Below are 24,981 nucleotides of genomic sequence, written 5' to 3' on the forward strand. Positions count from 1 at the left end.
TTACAGCACGTGTCTGAACAGTTTCCCCTGGCCTGAGAGAGCCCTGGCCCATGGCTGAGGGGCCCTTGGCCAATCAGGTGCTGGAGTGGTCCAAGTCTTGCTGGGTGACATGGTTCCACAGGGAGGCATAGTGAAGTCCAATAAAGCTCCAGCCTGTCTGAGAGCAGAGAGGCCCCAATCCATAGGGGGGGACTCAATCTGTCATGTCCCATCAGTGAAGCCCTAAAGCACAGCGATGGCTGTATTCCTAACAGCTCACAGGGGCAGCGTTTGTTACCGAGCAGGTCTGAGCTGCTACTGCCTCTCCTGGTGTCCCCTGTCTACAGACCACCCCACAAACACAATATATAGAGATGTAGTAGTGACAAATATGTCTGTTTCACGAAGGCCGACATGGCTTAGCCTTACACTGTATGAGACAACTGATGCTGACAGACAAATACACATGTCATTGTTTAGGCGACAAAGTAACAGTTTAATGGCACTCAACAAGACTCCACTTCACACAAACAAGACCACATTTTGTGCAGAGAATCCTTTTATTTGGATTCTAATAAAAAAATCATGATTTAAAGGATATGGCTAATTGTCAACAAATCCCTTTAAGATGGATATACTGAAGAACTGTGTTCACAATACTTGATGACTTGCCCAGCAGTGCTATTCCCATTTGTTCCTACTGAAGATGTAAATCTTTAAACTGGTCACCATTTAACACTCACAATAATTCCCTTAAACAACTCTCTTTTTTCTCAAACTTAAGCGTAATTTTAGCAAAATGTGATTCAAACAGGGGTAAAAAGCACACTTGTTAGGGTAGTGATTTGGTGCTCTTGTGATTATATACGATGCATGTGACACAGAATAAATGACATTGTATGAGTTCATCGTGATGAAGAACCATGTCACCGAGTGCAGCAGTGTGTCTGAGTGATCTGTTTTTAGTTAGTTACTTTTAGTTTTGGACAACAGTGGCCTATGGCACAGTCACTTTGGCAACACAAACAAGACTTTTTAGTAGAATCGATTAATTATTGGTTTTAATCTTTTGATGTTTTTTTTTGACACAGTGATAAAGAATATTACCAGCTAACCTTTAAGCATCATTGAGTATGATGTTTGAATTTAGCATCTTTCTGATTTTCTGTTGAAATATGTTTTCTTCTTTTGCAGATGAATAAGAAAACTTCAGTGAAAATTGGTGCAGTCACTGTGTTTCATATTTTATCAATGTACATTGGTCAGATAAATGAAAAAGCTACTGTCTATTGTACACTGTCACATGTCTACACTATAATCTTTCATTCCATAATAATGTTGAATAATAGTAATGTTATAGCACTTATCACAATTGCAAATTGAGATTGCAAAGTGCTTAACAAAGTCAAAAGGACCAACCAAATGCAGACACAAATTGGATAAGGGAATAGGTTAAAAATACATTTTCAGAATCAATTTTTAAAAATCTAGGATTCAATATTTATTAGTTTATACAAAAGTTTTAAAAAATAAATGTTTTTTCAGAAGTTTTCTACCACCAGGGGCAGCAAAATCTGAAATGTTTAAATTCTACATACAGTGGCTTTAATCTCACAGCGCTGTAGTTGACCTAAATTATGTACACTGCCAAAAGTGTTAGTACCCACATGTTAGTATCCACAACAATCTGTCTTTATACTCATGGCATGTAGCAGGTATAAAACCCTGTGTAGCTTTAAAAATATCTTGAGGTGAGACAGTCCTCCTCTTGTGTAGCCTCAGTCTTCAGATCATTTACTGTGAAAACCAAATTCTACAGGTGGTTTGAACAGCGCCTTCAAGGAGCCATGTTGATGCTTCAATAGTCAGGATCCCTGCTATTCCTGCACCTTTATAATAGTTTTGGGAGTTTGATGTTCCCAGAACCCTGAAGCCCTGAGACATGCTCCATTTAAAGGAACACTTGACTGATTTTGAACCGTATTTCCATGTATTAGTCATAGTGGTGGCAGGTCTGTATCTCCTACAATACTTGCCAATACTCTCTGCAGCCAACTGAAGCAGCCGAGTTTCTTCTGTCATCCCCTAATGCTGACATCAATGGATGGTGGAAGAACTACAGAGAGAGGGCTCGGATACATTTTTTTCCTCTGCCTCAGCCCTGGGGTCATCACTGCAGCTCACACTCTGTTAGGAGAGTTGAAAAGGGCATTTTTGTCAGCTAGAAAGACATCCCAGCAGAGGATATTATGGATTACTTCACAGTTGATAAAATGTTGTCAGGATCAGGGCACACGTATGTGTCTCAGGCTGCCACAGCAGGACGATACGAGTCTCCAGGAGCTGACAGGTAGTGTTTGTGCTCCAGCTGCTCACCGGTGCCAATTTAAACCAAGTCACTATGGTGCCGTTTCAGAGGCGCCAAAAGAAACAGCAGCACAGTTAGTTAAGTGTTTCTTTTGACTCAAGCTTTATCTTCTTTTTCATTCTAATTGTCTAAATGTATTTTTTATTTCTCTGTAGAGTAGTTTGGTCATTTTTTAAATGTGTTCTTCTACAAATAAATTCACTTGACCTGATTTAATACATGATTAGATCTGCTTATGCATGCTACATGTGTTTATAGTCAGTGACCCTTTATAGTCAAACAAAACCTATTCATCACAGGTTACGAGCTGTAAGCACTATCTGAGATTTTGCCTTCTCAGATTTCTTTTATTTAAACTGTTTATGGGGTTGCAAAGAAGTAAAACTCTCCAGTATTTCACAAGAGAAACAAAGCAAAGCTTTGACAAACACCAGAAAAGTTCACATTTTGAGTAGAGGAAATGTGTTTTTTTCTTTTTATTGTTTCTTAACTTATCTATCTGACCATTGGTCTAGAACAGTGGTTTCCAACCTGGAGGTCAGGCCCCCCACAAGGGGTCGCTGGATTAATCCAAAGAGCTGTGATATGATAAGACAAGATAAGTCAACAGAAAAAAACACTTCTGACATTTCTGAATTTTTTGTGAATTATTGTGAATTACTGTATTTTAACTCCTCAAGCCTCAAAATGTTATTAAATAAAACAAAATAAGCCCTCTTGCATTTAACTGGTAGACACTGCAATGTGTGACGAGGGGTCCTAGGTAGATTTTGCTTTATTTTAAGGGGTCAGAAACCAAAAAGGTTGGTAATCACTGGTCTAGAGTATCAAAGCAAAACCTTCCACGCTAAAAGCCAGCTAAACAACAAATAACGTTGGATTGGTTTTAGGGTTTGCTACTACCAAATTTGTGCTTTTGCTCCATGTGAAGTGCCTGCATGTAGGCCGATATTTAAACTGTATTTTTCAGTGTTTATAGTTTGAACATGCTGCATAGATCACTAGCAGAGACACAATGTCCAAAAAATACCTTTTATATTGTCTTTTTTTCCTTCTGCATTCATCAGATTTATTAATATAAGTTTGACTTAAGCACTGTGGGGTCCTTTAACAGCACTGAATAAGCCTGAAACCAATGAGACTCTTTAAGAATGCTATTTTCATTCTTAAGTGTAGCTGATACTGAGCCGACAGACACGCCTTTCCTCTCTGCACCTCGCCCATCCCCTCAATGCTGTCCACTATGTTTTCTATGTACGGAGGAACGCTATAGCTCAACTTACCCAGATCTCACAGAGGTCTTCCCCTCTGGTCATAAAGGCCACTTTATACAGCTGTACGTCTGTGACCCAGCCGGTGGAAATGTCACACCCGGGCTGTTTGCGGCCTCTGTGCTCTTCCTGGCAAGAAGGACACATGCACCGCTCTGTTATGCCCTCTCACTCACAGATGCCAGTCAAGGATGACCGGGCCTCACTAATACATGCTAATACATTCAGAGTGGAACATGTGCTGTGAACCGCACATTTCTCTGGAGCTGGATTCACACTGTACATTGATACTAATGTTTAAAATATTTGACCTCCAAATCTTGATATCAAGGCACAGCAAAATGAGTTCAATCTGGCTCTGGCCATTATGATTGGTCCAGTGATGAGATCTCTGCAGCAAGTGAGCGCAGTGCCATCATGGAGCGTATTTGCAAAGGATTACCTTGATGATCTCTGATAAAGTGCTCAACTGTTCCACACAATGCCCCCATGGCCACAAGGGCATTAGAGACGGATAGAGGCAGTGAGAGGGAAAGCTAGAGGTAGACAGAAATAGTAAGCGAGCTAGATGGACGTACAGACAAAGAGTGACAGAGAGACATTGAGAGGTGGAAACAGAGGAAGACAGAAGGCCAGGCAGAGGGAGAAATGAGTAGTGGCAGAAGCGACAGACTGCAAGTATGAGATGGCAGAGAGGGAGAGTGAGAGAAAGAGGGGAACAAAGAGCATATTGTCAGTGCTGGGCGCTAATCGTCTCCTCTTAGGCTGCCAGAGACAACAGGTGAGAGCAGTTTGACTCCCTGCAGGCTCCATGAAGCTTTCAGGGCTGTGTGTGTGTGTGTGTGTGTGTGTGTGTGTGTGTGTGTGTGTGTGTGTGTGTGTGTGTGTGTGTGTGTGTGTGTGTGTGTGTGTGTGTGTGTGTGTGTGTGTGTGTGTGTGTGTGTGTGTGTGTGTGTGCGCACAGGGGCCAGGGGACCACGGGAGAACTCTGCCAATGCCAACTCAAACGGCAAATGAGTGAGGGCTGCACCATCAAAGGGTTCTTTTCATACATGCCAAGACCTTGGCTGTATGTGTGTGTGTGTGTGTGTGTGTGTGTGTGTGTGTGTGTGTGTGTGTGTGTGTGTGCATTGTGTGTATGTGTGAGAGAGAGATAATATTTACAGATCTTCCAAGAAATGCTCCATCGTCTCACACCAGCAGTAGTAATGGTATACTGTATGTGTTCAAAGCAACAGAGGCGACATTGCACCGAGGGGAAAAGAAAGGCTGTCTTTGATGTTTACAAGGGTTTGTAGGCTTATTATGTGTTAACAATCTGACAAAGCATGTGACCTGGAGCAGCTGTGAGGAGAACTCTCACCTATAGGAGCATGGAAGTGACTGTAGGATTCAAGCAGGAGAGATTAAGGTAGAAAAGTGAGGAGAGGGGAGATACTTTATTGCTGTGAATGCATACAAACTGAAAAAAGTATGAGAGAGTAGAGTAATCGAGACAGTGACTGAAGAGAAGTGGATTTGATCTTTGAAGGACAGGTATCCATTTTTTCAAATCTGGCTTAAAACAACAGTCAGGTGCCCAAACAACCACTGAAAGATGTTTTCACTCACAGACAGTGTTTTTGTGCTCAGCTAAAGTGGAAGGCTCGTATCAAAACGAGGGAATTTGGCCCTAAAAAGACAATAACTTTAAGAGATACTGATGTGATTTGACTTATTTGGGTAACTGAAGCTTCATATTAGCTTCAGATGAACTTCTAAATACTGTTTTGCACAGAAGGAGGACTGCAGATGTTGTATGAAGGGATCTTCTGATGGTCAGTATGAACAAGAGGAATAATTAATGTTCATTTGGGCTCCTGACTGTTGTTTTAGGAATGACTTGAAAAATTGTGCCCCTATCCTTTAACTCAAGATGGATGACACCAGCAGCAGGACTCCTTAGGGATCTGGTCAACTGAACCGGAACAAAAAATACTCAGAAAAAGACTCTTTTGAGACTATTGACTATTTAAAAAAACATTGGACCTCCTCCTGATATAACATTGTACTCACCAAAGTAACTGCTGAGATATCTGAACGATGGCATTGCTAAAAATAGATCCAATGGAGCAACAAATGATCATCAGTCAGATGATCATACGGGCCAACAGTTTATCCAGATTAGCTACCACTTTATCTGGAGGGAAAACAAAAGTGAGCACACCACTTAATGCTGTTAATAGCCTCTTATTACACAGAAATACTGTGAGTGTGCACAGCTACAGCAAATGTGGTGGGTCCAAGTTGAACCTGGCCCATTGGTCTACACATTGTTCATTAAGTAGAGAACAATTTGGCCTCATGTGACAACTCCATCGACTGTCATCTGCACTTGGCCTCAGGTGACTCTAATGACTCTTAATGACTGTCGTTACAACAGCCAGAAGCACTAACATACCAAGTTGTATCAATGTCCTTGATAACGACCCCACAGAGGTTCAATACCAGTTAGAGCTGAAGAAGACCCTTGGATGAGAATGGAAATGCCTTCAAGTATCTTCAACAAAGTTCAGTTGCCCTCAATTAAACGCTCTTTGGATAACTTGGACGACAATCTTCACAGAAACAGGAGGAAACAATTTGAAGTGTATCACAATATTTACTGAGGTTACAAACAGAGACTTCAGCGCTTACATGCCATAGATGTGAAGCATCTTCATTAAGTGGTGGACAACCTGGAGGTCATGGTGGTGATGGGGAGCTGGTGTGAAACACATAATAACATAATCGCAGTGATATTTAAAGAATAGCATGCAGGAGCTGAACACAACCAGACAGATCATTGGCTGGATATGGTGATGTCAGACTAGTGAATGTGTGGAAAACAGAAATCATGGACAATATCAAGTAAGTAAAGGTTTATTGAAATGTTCAAAGTTACAAGTGCTTCTCATAAAAATCTGGCCTATCAAAACAGAGTGGGATCCTCAGGAGGCGGACCTTAGAGACAGGGCTGAACTAAGAGGTTGGTGTTAAGGGTCAGTATGGGGTAAATAAGGAGTTTTATGAAAACATATATCTGTATATGTGCATGATATTTCTCTTCTAAACTTAAAGCTTAAAGTTAAAGTTGTAATAAATATTTTCCTTTAAATTCTGCTGGTAAACCAATGATAACAGAGGTTGTGGCAAAATCAGATCAGCTGAAGCAAGTAGCAAAAACCAATGAGTCAATGATGCAGGAAACATGCATAATGCCTAATAATAGATGATTGGTGAATTGCATGGCACTTTTGGGAGCCCTGCCATGGTATGACTGATATGTACTCAGCGAAATATGTGCTGATGTGCTGCTGGTGTTTGAAGACAGACAGCAGATTCTTTACCAGCATCAGTACAACCTTTTGGCAAAGCACCGGTATTTGGATGAACATTCCTCAGTACTTGCAGTGTCATGCTGCGTCCACTTCCAAAATAATATATTTTTAAAAATCAAAATACACATGATAAATGTTGTTGTGCTTCTGTGTTGGTTCAGGAGAGAAAAAACAGTTCCAGTGGAAAAGTGCAGAGCTCTGTTGTGCATGGCATGGAGAGTTAACTATGCATGCAGGGATAAACAAATGGTACTGGAGTCACAGCAGACCATGTCATGAAACATCTGGGGGCAGTGTGTGTATGTGTGTGTGTGTGTGTGTGTATTTGCTCTGGCATATTTGTGTGTGCGTGTGTTTGTGTGTTCATTTGTGTGTAAGAGCCAATAGACCGACCACATCCTCCTGACGATCACAAGATGAGGCTCGACCCATTAATCCATCATATGTTCAATTATAAAACATCATTCACCAAAGATAAAAATAAGAGCGATAAGGTTACAGTGTGGAGTTTTTAGATATGAGGCATGTTACCACTGAAAGCATTCTCAGCGTTATGACCACCATTACTGAACCAGCAACGCGAGCTCAGTTGGACTTTAAATACCAAGAGATACCCTACAACAAGAAAGAGCTTAAAGTAGTACTCCCTAAATTAGCCTGTCTGTCAAAATAAGATGTAGTGCCTCTGAGGACACAGCATCCAGAGTGTATGAGACAGTGTTTTCCATCTGGGAGCAGACACTATTAATAATTTTTTCTCCTCATTAAGATAAAAAAATGTGTTGACTAGTATTTAATTAGACCACAATATTTTAAGTTGATGCTACACAACAAAGCTAAGGCAGCAGAACCTCATTATATGAACCTGGAAACACAGAATAAATCTACATTTGCGACAACCTTTTCCTCTTTGACCAGCTCCATGTGATCAGATCCTCTGAATCACCCACATCTCGTTGTTTTGGTCAATGCAAGGTCTCATTTGATTGTAGCATAAGTTCTCTCTCCAGTTACCTGTTGATGAGATAACTCTAGCCTTTGTTTAGGATCAGATGTCATCAGATGATGCACAACTTTAATTGGATGTGAACTGTGATGGCTCCCAGCTGAGATGCTCTCCTTGCTTTTGCAGAGATACAGTTCATCACTTTTCCTCTTTGCAATGATGCCCAAGAAGCACCGAACAGAGGTTGTATCTGACCTCAACAGGGAATGACCAGGCTGGCCACGTTTGTCTCTGCCGGTGTTGAAGGAAGTATTTGGATCCTTTAAAAGAAGAAAAACTTCATTGGAAAAAACCCTCTGGTTACAAGTAAACGTCCTGCATTTAAAATCTTACTTAGGTGGAAGAACTGAAGTAATGTCATCTAAATTTACTTCAAGTATTACAAGTAAAAGTACATATTTTGCAGAAAATCTGCCCCTGTAACTGATATATGAAATATCTTTAATAAAGTACATTATTAATATTGAAGAATCAATGTGTAAGCATTTTACTTTTGTATCTGGTCTACTTTATATACAGTTAGCAAGTTTGTTCCAATGATTTCCAATACAGTTGTAATGATTAGTTAATCAATTAGTTGATGGATGGAAATCACCATCTATTTTGATAAACAATTAATCATTTTGAGTCATTTTTAATATGCTCAAATTCTCTTGTTACAGCATCTCAAATGTGAATATGTTCTGGTTTCTTAAGTCCACTATGATATATATGAATATCTTTGGGTTGTGGGAAAAAGTGATCACCACTTTTGAAAATAGTTGTTAGCTGCAGTCCTCCAAAGTGTCTTTTAAACTTTATGAAGTTCTGCTACAATAATTTGATATGATTCAGGATTTATTGGAAAGCTTTACTTCTTTGGGCCTTGAACAATTATTTATTTGACAGTTTAAAGGGGAATTGTCTTTCTGTTGGAAATGCCAACAACACATAGACGTCTGAAACATGATGAGGAGGCACAACTACACACTGATTCTTTTAAGGAGTCACAAGCCAAAAAAGTTACTTGAAAAAGTCACTACTGTTTTATTGTAACTCGTGACTATATCATATGTTCTTTTATGTAAACTGTTGATCTGAAGAGTAACTAATAGTTAAAGCTGTCAAATTAATGAACTAGTGGAGTGAAAAGTAAGATTTAAACCTCTGAATTGTAGTGGAGTGGAAGTATCAAGTAGCACAAAATGGAAATACTCAAGTAAACTGCAAATACCTCAAAATTTTCCACCAGTGGTCTCTGCAATCCAGACCTTAAGGTTCATATTTTGAGGCTTTCCTCTTATGTGCCTCTTGTTTCGTTTCTTCTGTGGACATCAGCACAATTTCTGTACACAGATAACACAATGTGATGGACTGCATGAAGACTGTAACTTGAAAGTTTTCCATAGGCTCCTTTTTTAACTGATGCACCTAACTAATAGTCACTCTCACACTATGTTGAACCTTAATTACCCCTAAGATTCTCTAGCTAAACTCTTCCAGCTGCATCTGCCTCATCTAGGGAATTTTGTATGGCACAAAACGTGACGTCACCTGAAAACATGCCAGCCTGCTGTCACCAATGTGGGCACAGAGCTCAGCTGTACACTGACATCCTGTCCATAATGAACGAGAAAAGTGGGACAAGGTGCATCCTTTAAAGAGTTTAAACGTATTGCCAAGAGTCTGAATATACGTCTTCCTCCACTTCCTGCTTTCATACAGGGACCAAATGAGTCATGGTATGAGGAGTACCTGTGAGGAAATACCACATAATTTGGTCATAGTACGAGGATTAGTTTGTCTATTTTGAGTGTTGAGCAGACCTGCTTGTATACATGCATCCCACACTTCCTTTAATACAGAAACAGCTTTGTCTGTAAGATTTGATCCTTTAGCAGCTGTGTATCAGCACACCCCAGATGTCCAAGGATGATATGATAGGAGTGAATTTAGTGACACACACACACACACACACACACACACACACACACACACACACACACACACACACACACACACACACACACACACACACACACACACACACACACACACACACACACACACACACACACACACACACACACACACACACACACACACAGGCAGAGTGATTACCGGGAGTTTGAACCACAGTGACAGACTGGGAGAGGCAGGTTACAGGGTCTGGAAGCACACACTTAAGCAGAGATGTACTTGGATTCAATCCAGACTGCCTGCCGCGCCAACTGTCAGTTGTATTACACTGCTAACAAAGAATGCAATAAGTACCAGCTAATTAAGTCAAACTGGATGCAGTCTTAGAAACCAATACCACCTCAGAGCTTATATTTCTGTTTTTGTGTCACTGTCATCCAACACTGTGAGTCGATTGCTTTTATACCTGCCTCTGAGACACACACACACACACACACACACACACACACACACACACACACACACACACACACACACACACACACACACACACACACACACACACACAGGCAGCCAGAGACATCCACACAAACACAGATGCCATGTCAATCTCCAAAGCAGCATGTTGTACTGCAATTAAAGTACATTAACACATGCACCATGACTTTTTTTCTTTCACAGTTCAGGAAGAAGGGTTGTAAAGTGTTTCCCTGATACAGTATTCTGTATCATTAAATCCCTCCTTCCTGCGTTTGATGTACTGATCTTCAATCGGCCTGCAGTGGAAGGGTGAGGAACATCAGAAAGCTTTATACTGCGGCCAACTCAGGTTTCATGATGCTGTAACTTTTTGAACTTTAAGCTGTTTCCTTGGGATTTTCTACTTGTGGGAGAGAATTTTATTCCTTGTGACAGGTGACCAGAGAGCAGAGTGATGGAAGGGATAAAATGGAAAGTTAAGAAGTAGGATAAAGACCTTGGTTTAGACCTGAAGATCAGACTGAATCAATGAAGAATTTAGGTCTAAATACTGTATATTATACAGTAGGAACACTGTGCATCTCTGCATTGCTAAGTGATACTGGCTATTTGGTTTGAATCTGAAAATTGAAAATGTGGAGTGAATTTGACTGGATTAAACTGTTAGGCAGACTCTATAGACCCCAGACAGCCAGAAACCAAGTATCCCAAAATTATTATTCAGCCCTATGTTTTCTGTGTGTCAATTAAATGACTTTGATGCATTTTGACAAACGCAGGAATATGCACCATGTGAGCCCAACATAAAATAAAATAATTATACCTTGGGAGCGAACCATTTATTTATACATTTATTGAGCAACAATGTCATTTATTAAACACAAAATCCAAAATCACCAACAAAAATTCCCTTTTGTCATTTCCATCTACGGAGTCCTAAAATTGTATTTTCTTTAATCGAGTGAAAATAATCTGCTAAAGTGGTAACATAAGTTTTGCTGCTTCCAACTCAATTCAAGTTGTTTCAGGAATTCTGTGCCAATATGTTTTTTCATTTTCTTGATCTTGATACTGTTCAGTTACCCATTTACAGAAAGTTCCCAAACATGAGATTTGATGGGAAAGAAGAGGGATTATTTTGCCCCACTGGCAACATTCTTTTCTTGCTGAAAGAAAAATAACTCTTAAAGGGTTGAATATGAGACTAAATGACATAGACAGATGATTTTTGCAGTAAAGGGACCAAAGATGGCGTGGAGATAGGATGAGAGCTTAACAGTGTGGGACTGTTTACAAGTGTGTGTGTGTGTGTGTGTGTGTGTGTGTGTGTGTGTGTGTGTGTGTGTGTGTGTGTGTGTGTGTGTGTGTGTGTGTGTGTGTGTGTGTGTGTGTGTGTGTGTGTGTGTGTGTGTGTGCGTGTGTAATTGAGTTGTATCCGTGACGTTGTCCAGCTCCTGGCAGTGGAAGGGGACTGAGGTCTGGCCGCCATGGAAACTGCCCATTGGGCCTCAGTGGGGAAGAATATCACACACACACACACACACACACACACACACACACACACACACACACACACACACACACACACACACACACACACACACACACACACACACACACACACACACACACTTTGTTTCTGTTGGACCGCCTTACAGGAATTCACTTATTTGTGGAAATGTTAAGAATTCAAGCAATGAAGCTTAGAAAAATTGAACGTTAACCAAAAACGAAACACTTCCTGAGCGATATCAGGGTCATTCTGGTGGCTCAGCACAATGAGGCTTATACTATTTGCTTCTAAGTCCTGAGCTTTCTACACCGTGGTAAAATAAAATGCCATGAAAAGCTGATTTTAAACCAAAATAATAAAGACGCCACTAACATGCTGGCTATGGGTGTGAGACAGCATGCAACGACCTGCCCTCCCTCTTCTTCCTGTTCAGTCTCTCTCCCACATGGTTGGCGTTCACTTTCCTTTCATAGACAATGGACATTCTGTCTCCCTGTTTAACCAGTTTCTCACCTATCCTAAATACTCACAGACACACCCTCACACACCCGAGCGCACATACAGACACCAATCTGTGCAATTTTCATGTTAACATCAACGTGAATGCACGCACACACATACACATTTGCGGGGATGCACTTAAACAGGTACACACTCATACCCAAAAAAGGGAAACAGCAGCAATATCATGGGTGTGATACCATCCTGAGGATGCCAGGGCAGAGCTAAAGTGTGGCACATGCCTTTGATGTGAATCCAGAGCATGGGCATGTAACAAACGCAGATACCAAATACACCCTGTCCTACTTTGATCTCTAAAATGCCATGCCTGCTTCTACAGAGGTAATAAGACTGTGTGCGGCTGAGTGTGTGTGTGTGTGTGTGTGTGTGTGTGTGCTGTGTGTGTGTATGTGTGTGTGTGTGTGTGTGTGTGTGTGTGTGTGTGTGTGAGAGAGAGAGAGGGAGGGAGAGAGAGACATTGAAGGTGTGTACCAGAGTGTGTATAAATGTGTTTATTTCGAGGTTTGGGGTTTCCTGCACAATCAGCTGTAACACAAGCATGTAAAGATGCATAGATTTGTATGTATGTGTGTGCGTCTGCATGCATGAGTGCAAATGTGCAACGATCTGTGCACAGTATGTGTTGCAGTGTGTGTTTGTGTATTAGAGGGCAACAGTAACTGTGACGGGCCGGGGGGAACTAAACCCTGGCAGAGGCTTGTAGGCGCCTGGTAAAAACATGTTCGTGGAGACCTTCTGCCGTGTTTGTCTTGTCGTCACATCATCCACAGTGGACTCCCCACTCTGTCTTCTCAGCCGACGATGATCATGTTGCGTCTTGGATTTCCATCTGAACCACCCTCTAATCTCATGACAGTCGAGCGTGAATGGAACCACTTCTCGACCCTGTAAGGTCACCCTCTCGCAGGAATTAGCACAACACATGTTTATGTGTCCCTATTACCTAAATGCGTCTCAGATTTTGGAGTGATACACTGAGTGATGGATGGTGCACTCAGAATCAAACATTGAGGTGACATGATGTTGTAATTATTGAGTGTACTGTGGGTGATATGTTTTAAAGACACAAGCACCTTCCTGTTTTTTTCAAACTGATGCTGGCTGTAAGATAATGATGGATGATAAACATGAGTTGAGCAACAGGAGCATAATCAAAATAACTGCATGAATGTTATCCTGTAACTTTGAATCATGTAAAAAAAAAAACTCAAGCCTTTTGAAAATCTGTTTTATTTGCTTATCACCTTATGACCTTGCTCAAACATTTATTAAAAAAAGATAAGACACATTTAAAATGCATGAGCTGAATCATTACAAGTCAAAATATGTCACAGAAAGCATTGAAAAATAAATACTAGATTACAAAATTACATTCTAAAATTACACCATTTGATTGGCACAAACATGCTTTGACTACATTGTAATTGGACACAGGTAAAATCTGAGTCAGAAAACAGACACCTAAGTATCTCAGAGGTCTAAGATGTTGACCAACCCCTCTGGCTTAAGTACAGTTAAGGATCTTTGTTGCTCGCTGTCAAATCAAGGCAAAAATGTCTGAGAAAATACCTGAAATAGAAAAAAGTTTCTCAGATAAAAGCTGTAGTAAATTTTGACTGCAATCACTGTAATCTATCAGGGGCTGAGAAATCCAAGATTATGCAATACTTACAATATTTATTAACACCAATTGGATGTAAATGTTCTGCTACTCAAAGCCTTTGTCATGCAGCAGTTTCCATATATGGATACAAGAAGTAACCATCTGTGAAGGCTACACAGATTAGATTTTCATAAACAAGCTACGTTGTTTGTTGTTGCTATGTTGTAAGTAGTTCACATGTTTTTATTATGTTATGTTTTGCCTGTAAACACAAGATGATTTGGGGGGTAATAAAGGGGGTTGGCAATGCCTTGTTAAAGCTGTTAATATCTTTTTTTTGTTTGTGGAAAAGTAGGACAATTTGTCTCCCTGCATCCCCTTGGTAAAGCTGAACGAGTCATCCAGTGCTTGTAAATACCGGAGCTGCACAGCCAGCCTAATGGGGGATGGTGATGATGAACAGTGCGGCAGGAGGTTGAATGCACTTCATGAGCGTCTAGCGGCACTTAGTGGTGAACGTCTGCTACTGAGAGACATCAGTCTGCAGAAACTGAGGTCGCAGGCGTTGGGCCCACTCACATGAGCGAAAGGCTTTCATGGCATCTTATGTGACACTTCACTCTTTTAAACCAATGCGGTGCATCACTGAAAATACTGATCATGATTATGCTGCCATTCAGTGACACACAGCCACTATGCAGCTTGTTTACTAACACGTGTAAACACTTAGGCCTGCCAAAATGGCCGAGTGATGTAATGGAAACTGTGAAAGCAGTGGGATATGCTGTCTCTCCAGGAGTAGGGGGCAAAGTGTAAAGCAGCGGCACAATGTCAGCATGTGTTTCCATCCGGGCTTGATTCTTAAAACAAGAGCTATGGTTTTAATTTACCACCAGGACAGATGTGCCATCATTTTTGACTCGAACTTCCAGGATGATTCTACTAATTTAGATTAAGGCAAAGGGCAAAAAGCTGCTGTTAAAGGTACTTATGGTGCTTAATGTATAGTGTAATGCCAGGCACTTAGTGAGTAGATGAGCTGCTTACAAAATGATGCATGTCTTGGATCTCCATGCAGCGTCATAATCGTTGTTGTACAGTTTGGGGTCGTTCAGTTCATCAAACAACCCACTGTCTATCATCTCCTTCTGCCACTGGATGGACACTGCACCTGTGCTGAACTCCCTGAAGAATTTCTCATCCTTGGCGTCAAACTCAATGTCCTTGATCTCAGAGGTGACCCCGAACTCGTCTGCGTCTTTGGCATAGACCACGTTGGACTTTGGCACCCAGGGGGGTTCCACTAGGCCCGCCTCCAGACAATGGAAACTGATGCTGTTGAAAAATGCGTGGTTTCTGGGGTCACCGCCACTAGTACAGAAGGAAAAAAAGGACACATTACAGGTTACTTATGAAGCTTTTTCTATTGTATTCATTAGTATCAAAAATCAATTTCATGATGATATACTGTACTATATGAAATTCTCAAAGGTTACTTTTTCATTAATTCATTTAACAGAGTAATGATAATTCATTACAGCATAAGGCAATTTTCAGTTGCGAGATGGAAAAAAAAACATCCACATCCAAAACACATCCACTACCAGTGAAATAACAGATAAAATAAGATCAACAAATACGTATGAAATACAAGCAGAAAAGAGGTCAAAGTAGTTAAAGTACCCTACACACAGTACATCCTGCAAGTTGTTCAATTATTTAGCCTGATTAGAGTTCTTTCTTACAGCTGTGTGAGCATGTGCAGACTGTACTTGATTGACCTTTTTCACAGCAAACATCTTTTAACGTCGATCTAGTAAAAGCACAGCTGTTACTAATGACATTAACGGTGGCTTTATGTACAATCCTGAAAGTGACGCAACTAAACAGAATGGAGACATTGTTAATTTGATCATTTACACTTGTGCTTTTCCTATTGTGACGTCAAAAAGGTTTATTGACATCTATCTCACCCTCTGCACATTAGGGTGGGATAGCTTTATTATTCTTATTAGTGTATAAAATAAGGTGACTTCCTCTAAATCCAACCTAAATCCATCCACAAGAGGTCCCATCCTTAATTTATGTTCCCTCATAAAAGTGAGCTCTCTGATACACCCAAGTGGCTGCAGCTGGAGTCTCTTTCAGTTCTCTTTCAGCTCTTGTGTTTTCCACTAATGATTATTTGTTGCATCTGTTGGAAAATAGTTTTGTCCTGCAGAACTTAATTAAAATTTTAAAACACATTACAAGTTGGTTCATCCACCTCCTGTTTGTTTAAATCATATTTTATTCCATACCAGTCTGATCAAGCCTTTATTCACTGGAAGGATAAAGGTCTGACAACCATCACAGATGTGTACATAAATAATGACTGTGCATCTAATATGGAGCTGAGACAAACTTTCTCCTTTTCTAAATCCCACTTTTCTCATTATTTACAAGTCAGACATTTTGTTAAAAATAATTTAAAACATTTTGCAAACCCACCCAAGGAACACTCTTTTTATGTTTCAACGAACCAACATCCTGACTCTAAACATGTTGCCTCAAAGTTTGTGTTTTCTATTATGACTCTCGTAACATGTAACAAAGAAAAATACATCTGATTGACAAGAGCCATGACACTGTTAACACAGTAGTTGGTAAACGCTTCAAGTAAAGGCGTGGATTGCCTGTCCACCTCAAGGTGTAATTATCAGTCTTTACAGCTTGAGCACTTGGTGTGGAAGTTAGTATGCACACAGACTATTTCAGTGGGTTAGAATTAGGGCTGCTCTCAGGATTCACTGTGTATATTCTCGTATCTTTTGTGCTTTTAATTTTTTTCCCCTTCCTTTTTATGGACTTGGACTCTTTATGCAACTCTGGACTACAGGTACCAGCTCCACCCAAGATGATAAGTATTTCCTGCCATTCTCTAATGCTGACCCCAATATGAATTTCATGGTTTCTAAACAGGACAGCAGATCCTGCTGTTACTTTACTGAGAACTCCTTAAAATCTCTCTGAGTTGATAACAAACTTTCTAAGGACAATTGTTTTTCCCTACTTCACCTTAACATTCGCAGTCTACCAAAACAATTTGATAATTTTATTGATTATCTTGCTATGCTCCCTATTCATTTTTCTGTAATTGGTTTGAGTGAAACCTGGTTAAACAGTCACAAAGTATCCATGTTTTCTATCAGTGGCTAAAGTCACTATCCCTGTTTTAGGTCAAATCGAGGCGGAGCTGGTGTGTCTCTCTTTCTTAAAGACAATATTCTAACTTCCCTTCGTAGTGATCTTGTTGCTTTAATTGGTGACGAAGCCGAGGCTGTCTTTTTAGAGTTGGTTGAGCCTTTCTCTAAAAATAAGGTTCTTGTTGGCTGTATCTATAGGCCAACAAATTCTAATACTAACTGTTTTATTGACTGATTTTATACCACTCTTAATAAGATCACAAATGAGAACAAAAAGTGCTATATTATGGGTGATTTCAACATCAACCTGCTTAACTGTCAATCATCCCAATTTATGAACCACCTTAATGCCTCATCCTTCTTCCCTCTTATAACAAGGGCAATAGAAATACAGCCACAAAGGAAACATTGACTGACAATATATTTACAAATTCCTTTTGTGCTTCTGGGATTCCTGGTATTTTATTCTGTGATTTATCTGACCATCATCCAGTGTTTTATCTCGCATCCCCTGTTAATGAGGTTTCAGGAAGATATGAAAAATACATGGAAGAAAGTGAATTTTTGATTCTTGTGAAATAGCTAATGAATTCGACAACTTCTTTGTGAATATTGGACCCTCCCTTGCAAATAAAATACCACGGATCCCAATGTCTATCTCTGGGATTAAGAGCCCTTCCTCCTCTTTTGTATTTCATCCTATCTCGGAGACTGAGCTTTTTGATACTGTCAACCAGAGCTGGGGACTCGGACTCGGACTCGAGTTGCACTTAAGTCTCACTAAACTGTGACTTCAGACTCGACTTGGACTCGACCTCAAAAGACTTCAGACTTGACTTCGACTCGAGGCTCGAGACTCGCGAACAACCTTTATTTCATGTTATTATTATTATTCTCATTATTTATCTGTCATTCATCTTTTTGTATGATCTCTGGCTCTGAGCTAGATGTAAACACCAACGTCATGCCACGCGCATGCGCCATGTGTGAAGCGCGCATCTTCAGTATCAGACATTGACAATGGCGAGTGCGATAAGTTCAGCAGGAGTGCCTCAGATCATTACGTTTGGATACAATGCCTTCACACTCCCGTTTTTCCCTGGTTCTCCCATATTTCGAACCCATCTCCCGCCGCCCTCCCGTCATTTCTCCCGTAATTGACAAGCCCCAAATTTGTTTGTTAATAATAATAAGAAGCGCACAATAGCAAAGGTTTTATTTTGAAAGCTCAGACAGGAAACCACTGCAACTCTTATCATGCTTAGTGCCACTACTAATTATTAACACAACGTTGCGTTAACTATGGTCATTTTATTTATATATATATATATATATATATATATATATATATATATATATATATATATATATATATATATATATATATATATATATATATATATATATATATATATATATATATATATAATAATATCCCCACACATTCCCTGCTGTGTGTTGTGTTAAGCAGCAGATAAAAGGCAGCTTGGAGAAAAAAATAATGAACATGTGTTTGTACCACAGTGTTAAACTGCAGTGCAGTGTTTCTGTGATGTTCATGTTTTGTTCATTTTGTTATATTTTACAACATTGTTAAAATAATTATTATTATATATTAATTATTTTTTTGTTGAAGAAAATACAGTTATGGAATTGAAATAATTCTTAGTGTATGTTTCTTCACATCACATTGCAGTAGATTCTCTATAGTGAACCTACAATTGATACATTTTCATACTGTCCTATATCAAGGTCTAGGTCAAGGTAATAGCTGAAGGTAAATTTGGTAACAGTTTCAGGAAAGGACATCTCAACATACAAACAGATACTTACATACAAACTTCAGTGACAGCACACCACAAAAACAGACATGGGCAGGTGCTCGCAAGGCTAACTGATCAGGATGAAAGATTGTACAGCTCTAAGGTCAGAATTTGAATTTGAATTAGTGTTGGCGAGAGACTTGAGACTTGACTCGGACTCTTGACCAGAGACTTGAGACTTGACTTGGACTTGACCCTCAAAGACTTGAGACTTGACTTGGACTCTAGCTCAAAGACTTGAGACTTGACTTGGACTTGTAAAAAATGACTTGTGAACAGCTCTGCTGTCAACTGGATTTAGAGAGAAACACTCCACTTCATTGGCTCTCACCCAACTTGTTGATAATATCACTAAAGCCCGAGACAATAAGGAAATCACACTTGGAGTATTTGTTGATTTATCAAAGGCATTTGATATAGTGAACCATGTCATACTATTACAGAAACTCTCTCTTTATGGCTTAAGTGGAGCTGAATTGTTATGGTTTGAAAGTTACACAATATGTCTTATGGAATAACTCATTATCAGATCACAAGTTAATTTCTTGTGGTGTGCCGCAAGGATCAATTCTTGGGCCGTTATTATTTCTTATTTATGTAAAGGACCTTGTACATGACCTCAACAAAAGCATTTTTCATTTTGTTTGCTAATGATTCCAATATTTTTTTGTCTGGTAAAAATGGACATAATTAAGTACCGCTCTCATTATCATATTCTATGTGTTGGTAAATTGTCACCTTGCTTATACACTTGTAAAACTGTAGTTTTATTTGTTTTATTTTTTTTAATGTTTTTTTTCAGCTTTTTTATGCACTTGTCTGTATTGCTTTAATCTTAAGTTTTTCAGTTGTATGTTTCACTATAGGAGGGCCACCTGACAAGCCCTGGTGGGTTTTATTGGCTCCTCCTGCACATTTCTTTTTTGTTAGTTGTTGTTCTACTTTCCTAATCTCAACAAATCTGCATGTATTATTATTTTTTTATTATGTATTTTCTTTTCTTTTTTTATGTGCAAATAAACTAAACTAAAACCAAACTAACATCAATCCATGTCAAATCTGCCTGGGAGGCAGATCTTAATGCAGAGTTGACTGATGAGGCTTGGAGGGAGGGGATGGAGAGGATCCATTTACATTCACTTAATGCCAGGTTGCAGCTGACTGAATTCAAAGTCATGTATACGTTACATTATTCTAAAGAAAAGATTAATAAAATGTATTCTAATGTATCTGATAATTGTGACAGATGTAACTCCTCAAAAGATATAAAGATATAAAGGATATCTTTGTATCTTGGTATTGTAAAATGTATGATTTAAAAATTGAACCTGATGCATTGCCTTGTTTGGTTGTTCCGAAGCTTTTCTTGCGTTGCCACATACTGTATAACAGACCTTTGTTTTTTGTATGTTAGTAGCAAAGAAGATAACTCTCAAGGAATGGGAGGCTACGAACGCTTCTCCAGATGGTTTAGGGAACTGGTCTCAGGGATGCCTCTTGAGAGGCTTCAAAGTAACAAATAATTAAAAATTCGAGAATACCTGGGGCCCAATTATTAGACACCTTAACTTTCCCACTTTTCAGTGGAAGTCCCTTCTGTGTGATACATTTGTGTGAGATTGTAAATGTTTTTTTTGTGTGATAAAACATTAAATGTAATAAAAAAAGAAGTCCTGTCAACCAGAATGTGGCTACAATATGAGGAGGAAGCATGTAGTACGTGAAAGTATATAACATAACTTAAAGGGGCCGTTCAGAAGAGATTTAGTATTGCATTTAATATTTCCTTGTTTTAGTGCAAGATCTGGCTGCTGTGTTTTCAATAAATGTCAGTTTATTAAATTTTATAAATTCAGCACCTCCTCCTGCGAGCAGGAGGAGGTGCGTGTGTGTACCTTGTCTAAAGGAACTAACCTTGTGTGACAAACTTAAGTTTGAGAAAAACGTACCTGCATCCAAGGCGATGAGGCACTTTCTTCTTCAGGAGCCGGTTGATGATATCTCTGGTGGGAGCATCAAAGCGTTTGAGGTCAAACTTGCACTCATCCTCCAGAGTGCGGCGGGTCACCTCATCATTGTGCACCTTTTCTCTGAAGTCTTTAAAAGGCAAACGGGCAGCCACCATCTCATAGATGCTGCAGCCCAGAGACCACCAGTCCACAGACATGCGGTAGTTCTCCTGCCTCAGAATCTCAGGAGCCATGTAACCTGTCGTACCGGCCTGGCAGCACACAGAGAGGGAAAAAAAGAAGAATAAGGGAGGATTCAAATCCTCCATAACTCAGGCGTAAAACTTATACAAAGGTTGTGCAATCTTAAAGTCTGTTGAGTTTTTTAAGTCTATTTAAATTCTGGTGGCCAGGGACAATTGTATTTCTGTGATAGCACTTCTTCTGTTTGTATAAACCATTGGTCCTTAAGATGCTTAAGATAAACCTAAGAGGTTGCCACATAATTAAAAATATAGAAAAGCAGAAAAACCTTCTTTCTTTCACACAAAATCACTGACTTTTCTCTTATCGTTGCTGTTATTCCTGTGAATTATTTGATAATGTTACCTGTATCGGCCTCTAAAAATGATGGACAGGTATATGCAACTGTTGACAAAGGGTCATGAGTGGACATTGCTTTATTTTGAGGGGCCAAAAGGAAAAAGGTTGGGAAACACTGCTATAAACAGCAGTGTAGATAAATGATATAAACAAAAAAAACAAATAAGTATGCTATAGTTAGTTTAAAATGCTCACAACTCACCTACAGAGAGATTTTAAAAGATATTAAAGTAGGATTTCTTGCTGTGAAGTCAATATGACTTTTCTCAAAGTTGGAGGAAAGTTTGGAAGACCAGACAGAATAATCTAGTTTAGAGTTCATTTCATTTCAGTCAGTTAAAGAGCATCTTGACCAGCCTCCACGTGATGGAAAACTAAATTAAATAATGAAACATGGAGACACAAATAAGTCTAAATAGGGGTCTGACAATAAAAGATTGTTACAGCAGATAATGTTTGCTTTAGGTACACTTCATCAGGCCAGTCAGCTGACAGTTAGGGTTAGGCTTCATTGTCCAGCTTAGATCCCATCTCTACTGAATGTACAGTCGTTATGAATTTCCTGACTCATCTCCTTGTACAGACACGTGGAAGCCATCACTGGTATTAGTGAAGCAAAGATGAGCCAGATAATGCTAACAGGCTACGGTCAGGTGAGGTCAGGCACCTTTTAATTAGATTATTTTGGCTTTTGGTCTCCTATGTTGTCGGTCAGAGCAGGATTAACACCCATCATATCTATTCCTGGTAAACTACTTGTAGTAGTGAGTGACAAATATACTGTGTAGTGGCATTTAAAAGCTAACAGTGTAGGTTAAGTTAGGGGAAGATTCACCACACTAACCTTCTGGCAGAGCGTTTTGCCCTTTGGCAGCTCAACAGCCAATCCGAGATCTGACAGCCGACACTGGCCTTTACTGTCCAGCAGGACGTTCTCAGGCTTCATGTCACGATACACAATGTCCATCGAGTGCAGGTGAAGTATGCCAGTGGTTATCTGGGCTGTGTAGTAAATAACACGCTCCATACGGATGCCCCGCTCCCCAAGATCATAGATATGGAACCTGAGGTCTCCTCCATTCATGAGGTCCATGACCAGGCACAGGTGGGTCTGGCTGTCATAAGCGTAAGCCAGGTTTACAATGAAAAGGTTGTTGACTTTCTCCAGGATCTGCTTCTCCAGCAGGGCCAGCCTCTCACCACCTTTCTTCTTCAGTTGCCTCTTATCTAGCTTCTTGCAGGCATACATCTGGCCTGTGTGTTTCACCTGCACTGCACACACCTGCAAGACAGAGCAACAGGATTTCTAATGACAGGCTATTCATTGGCTGTTTTTTTTTATTTATCCCATGTATCCCCCATTTATTTATCCCATCATAAAATAAGTGTTTCATAAAAATCTATTTGACATTGTCATAAGATGCTGGACACCTACCTCACCAAAGCCACCTTTTCCCAATGTCCGAAACTCATAAAAGTATTTGTCAGTGATCTTCTGTTTCTCATACTCCTTCCACTGCAGAAACCTGTAAAAGAAGCTGCTTTTCAGGTACTCAGAGAAAGGTTTACCCTTCAAGAAGTCCCGTGTGGCTTCTCTTATCTTGCTCATCACCAACTCATCGAAGTTCTTGTTTGATAACTCCTTGTATTTTTCAGCGGCCTCTCCTGTAAGGTAGGAGAAAAAACTCCTGGATTCAGGCTGACAGAATTTGGCGAGGACTCTCTGTTTGGCCGTCTCTTTGGTTTCAGCTTCAGCAAAGGTCAAGACACTCAGCTCCTCCAAGAACTCCGAGGCGGCCATGTACTGTGAATTAGAGGCTTGGAGAAACTGCTGGAACAACTTCTTTCCAATAGGCTGCTGCTCACACAGTGACTCGTACTGTTTCTCTGCTTTTTCTTGGAGAGCGAAGGACTTCTTTGGTTTGGGCAGCGTCAGCGAGCCTCTGTTCTTTTTCAGCTCATTATAATCTATCTGCTGAGCCTTTAGGTAGGCCGTGTTTGCCACCAGGTTGTTTAGTCCCACCAGGTCACCCATATCGGATGTATCCTGTGGCACACCTGTAGGCAGCTTGGCCAGATGAACTAAAACACTCAAGTTCACTCATCTGCAGGCTCCAGGCACAGAGTGAGCAACTCAAGCACCTATGTCCTGAACATCCTCCACCTTTTGTGCCACGCCTCTTTGAGCATTAAAAGTACAACTGTCCTCAGGGATTTGTTGGTAGCTAAGTGTCTAGGCATGCTTATTTGTAGACCGCACTCAGGGAAAGTAACTTAACGTGGTCTGAACTTAAGAGGCTTTATGCTAGTCTATTTTTAGAAGATGTAAAGTGCCTGTGTACAGTAATTGGGCTGCTAGAAGACATGATGAGGTGGCAGATTCTTACCTAAACAAGTTATGGTTGATTTCAGCCTGTTTTAGGATAAAGAAGTCACTGAGAGAGCAATTTGTGTATAATATGTGCAGTATGCAATGAGGTAGGCACACTTCATACTTCTAGAGGGGAAAGAATGAGGACATCACTGATTTAGCACTAATTGGTTAAGTAAGCAGCCTAAGAAATTAATGTTCACAACAGATCAGCAAAGCAGTCATTGTTGAACACTCATCAGTGTTCATCAGTGTTCAAGCAATTTTGAAAAATGTGTCTTCATTTTTAGTCACTTGAACATTGCTACATTGCTGCTGACATTAAAAGCCCCTGAAACACATACTGACCACAGTGTTCCTCAGTGACAATAACTACAGGAGACAGTGGACTGTTGCCACACTTTCACTTATATATTATGTGGACAGTATACCATGAACACCTCATTTTACACTTCCAAAGCTGAAAAGGTTCAATGTGTCACAGAAATGTTGCTTGTTGTCTTTTGAGGCCACAGTTGGTATGAAGTGTTGCTGTACAAACATGCATCACATGAAATGTGATGGTCTAGCTTCTCAAATATTTCTCAAATAAAATGTTCTACTCTCTTTGGGGTTTAGATGTGTTCAAGACAAAAGACGATATTCACTGACATCGCCTTGAGCTCTAGCAATTGTGTTATGCATTTTCTCTTTTTCTTAAGTTTCATAGACCAAATGATCCTAAGATTGTTGGCTGAATTCACTGATAATGAAAATAATTGTTAGCTGCAGCCCTAATACCAATTAAAGATCAGCATCCTCTTCTGTGCTCCCATATGGTCGACAGATTTGAAGCTACAATATTACAATCATTATTTGCAGATCTAAGTGCCTTATCCTGATCTGTCCGCCCCTCTTACATTATCACACCAACAAAGAAACTGTGCTCAACAAGGAACACAAGCTGTCTACATGACAGCGGCTTTAGAAAATCCACTAAAGCATTTCTAAAATGTTGATGCACTCCATATGCTAGAAAAATTCTAAAATTAAACCAAATCATGTAATTAT

The 24,981-nt window shown here is 39.9% G+C and overlaps 1 protein-coding gene across 1 annotated transcript; it reads right to left on the reverse strand.

Moving 5' to 3' along the window:
* On the reverse strand, window positions 1-23,595 carry grk7b (G protein-coupled receptor kinase 7b). Its single transcript, XM_062419908.1, has 9 exons — window positions 22,996-23,595; window positions 22,405-22,842; window positions 20,958-21,229; window positions 15,808-15,813; window positions 15,048-15,371; window positions 13,130-13,295; window positions 3,631-3,747; window positions 253-320; window positions 1-157 (listed from the first exon to the last, which is right to left on the reverse strand). Exons 1-9 carry the CDS (start codon window positions 23,593-23,595, stop codon window positions 1-3), a joined length of 2,148 nt encoding a protein of 715 aa, XP_062275892.1.
* Between the last annotated feature and the right edge of the window lie 1,386 nt (window positions 23,596-24,981).

This window comes from Scomber scombrus, chromosome 5 (genome assembly GCF_963691925.1).
Source record: "Scomber scombrus chromosome 5, fScoSco1.1, whole genome shotgun sequence".
Taxonomy (NCBI): Eukaryota; Metazoa; Chordata; class Actinopteri; order Scombriformes; family Scombridae; genus Scomber; species Scomber scombrus.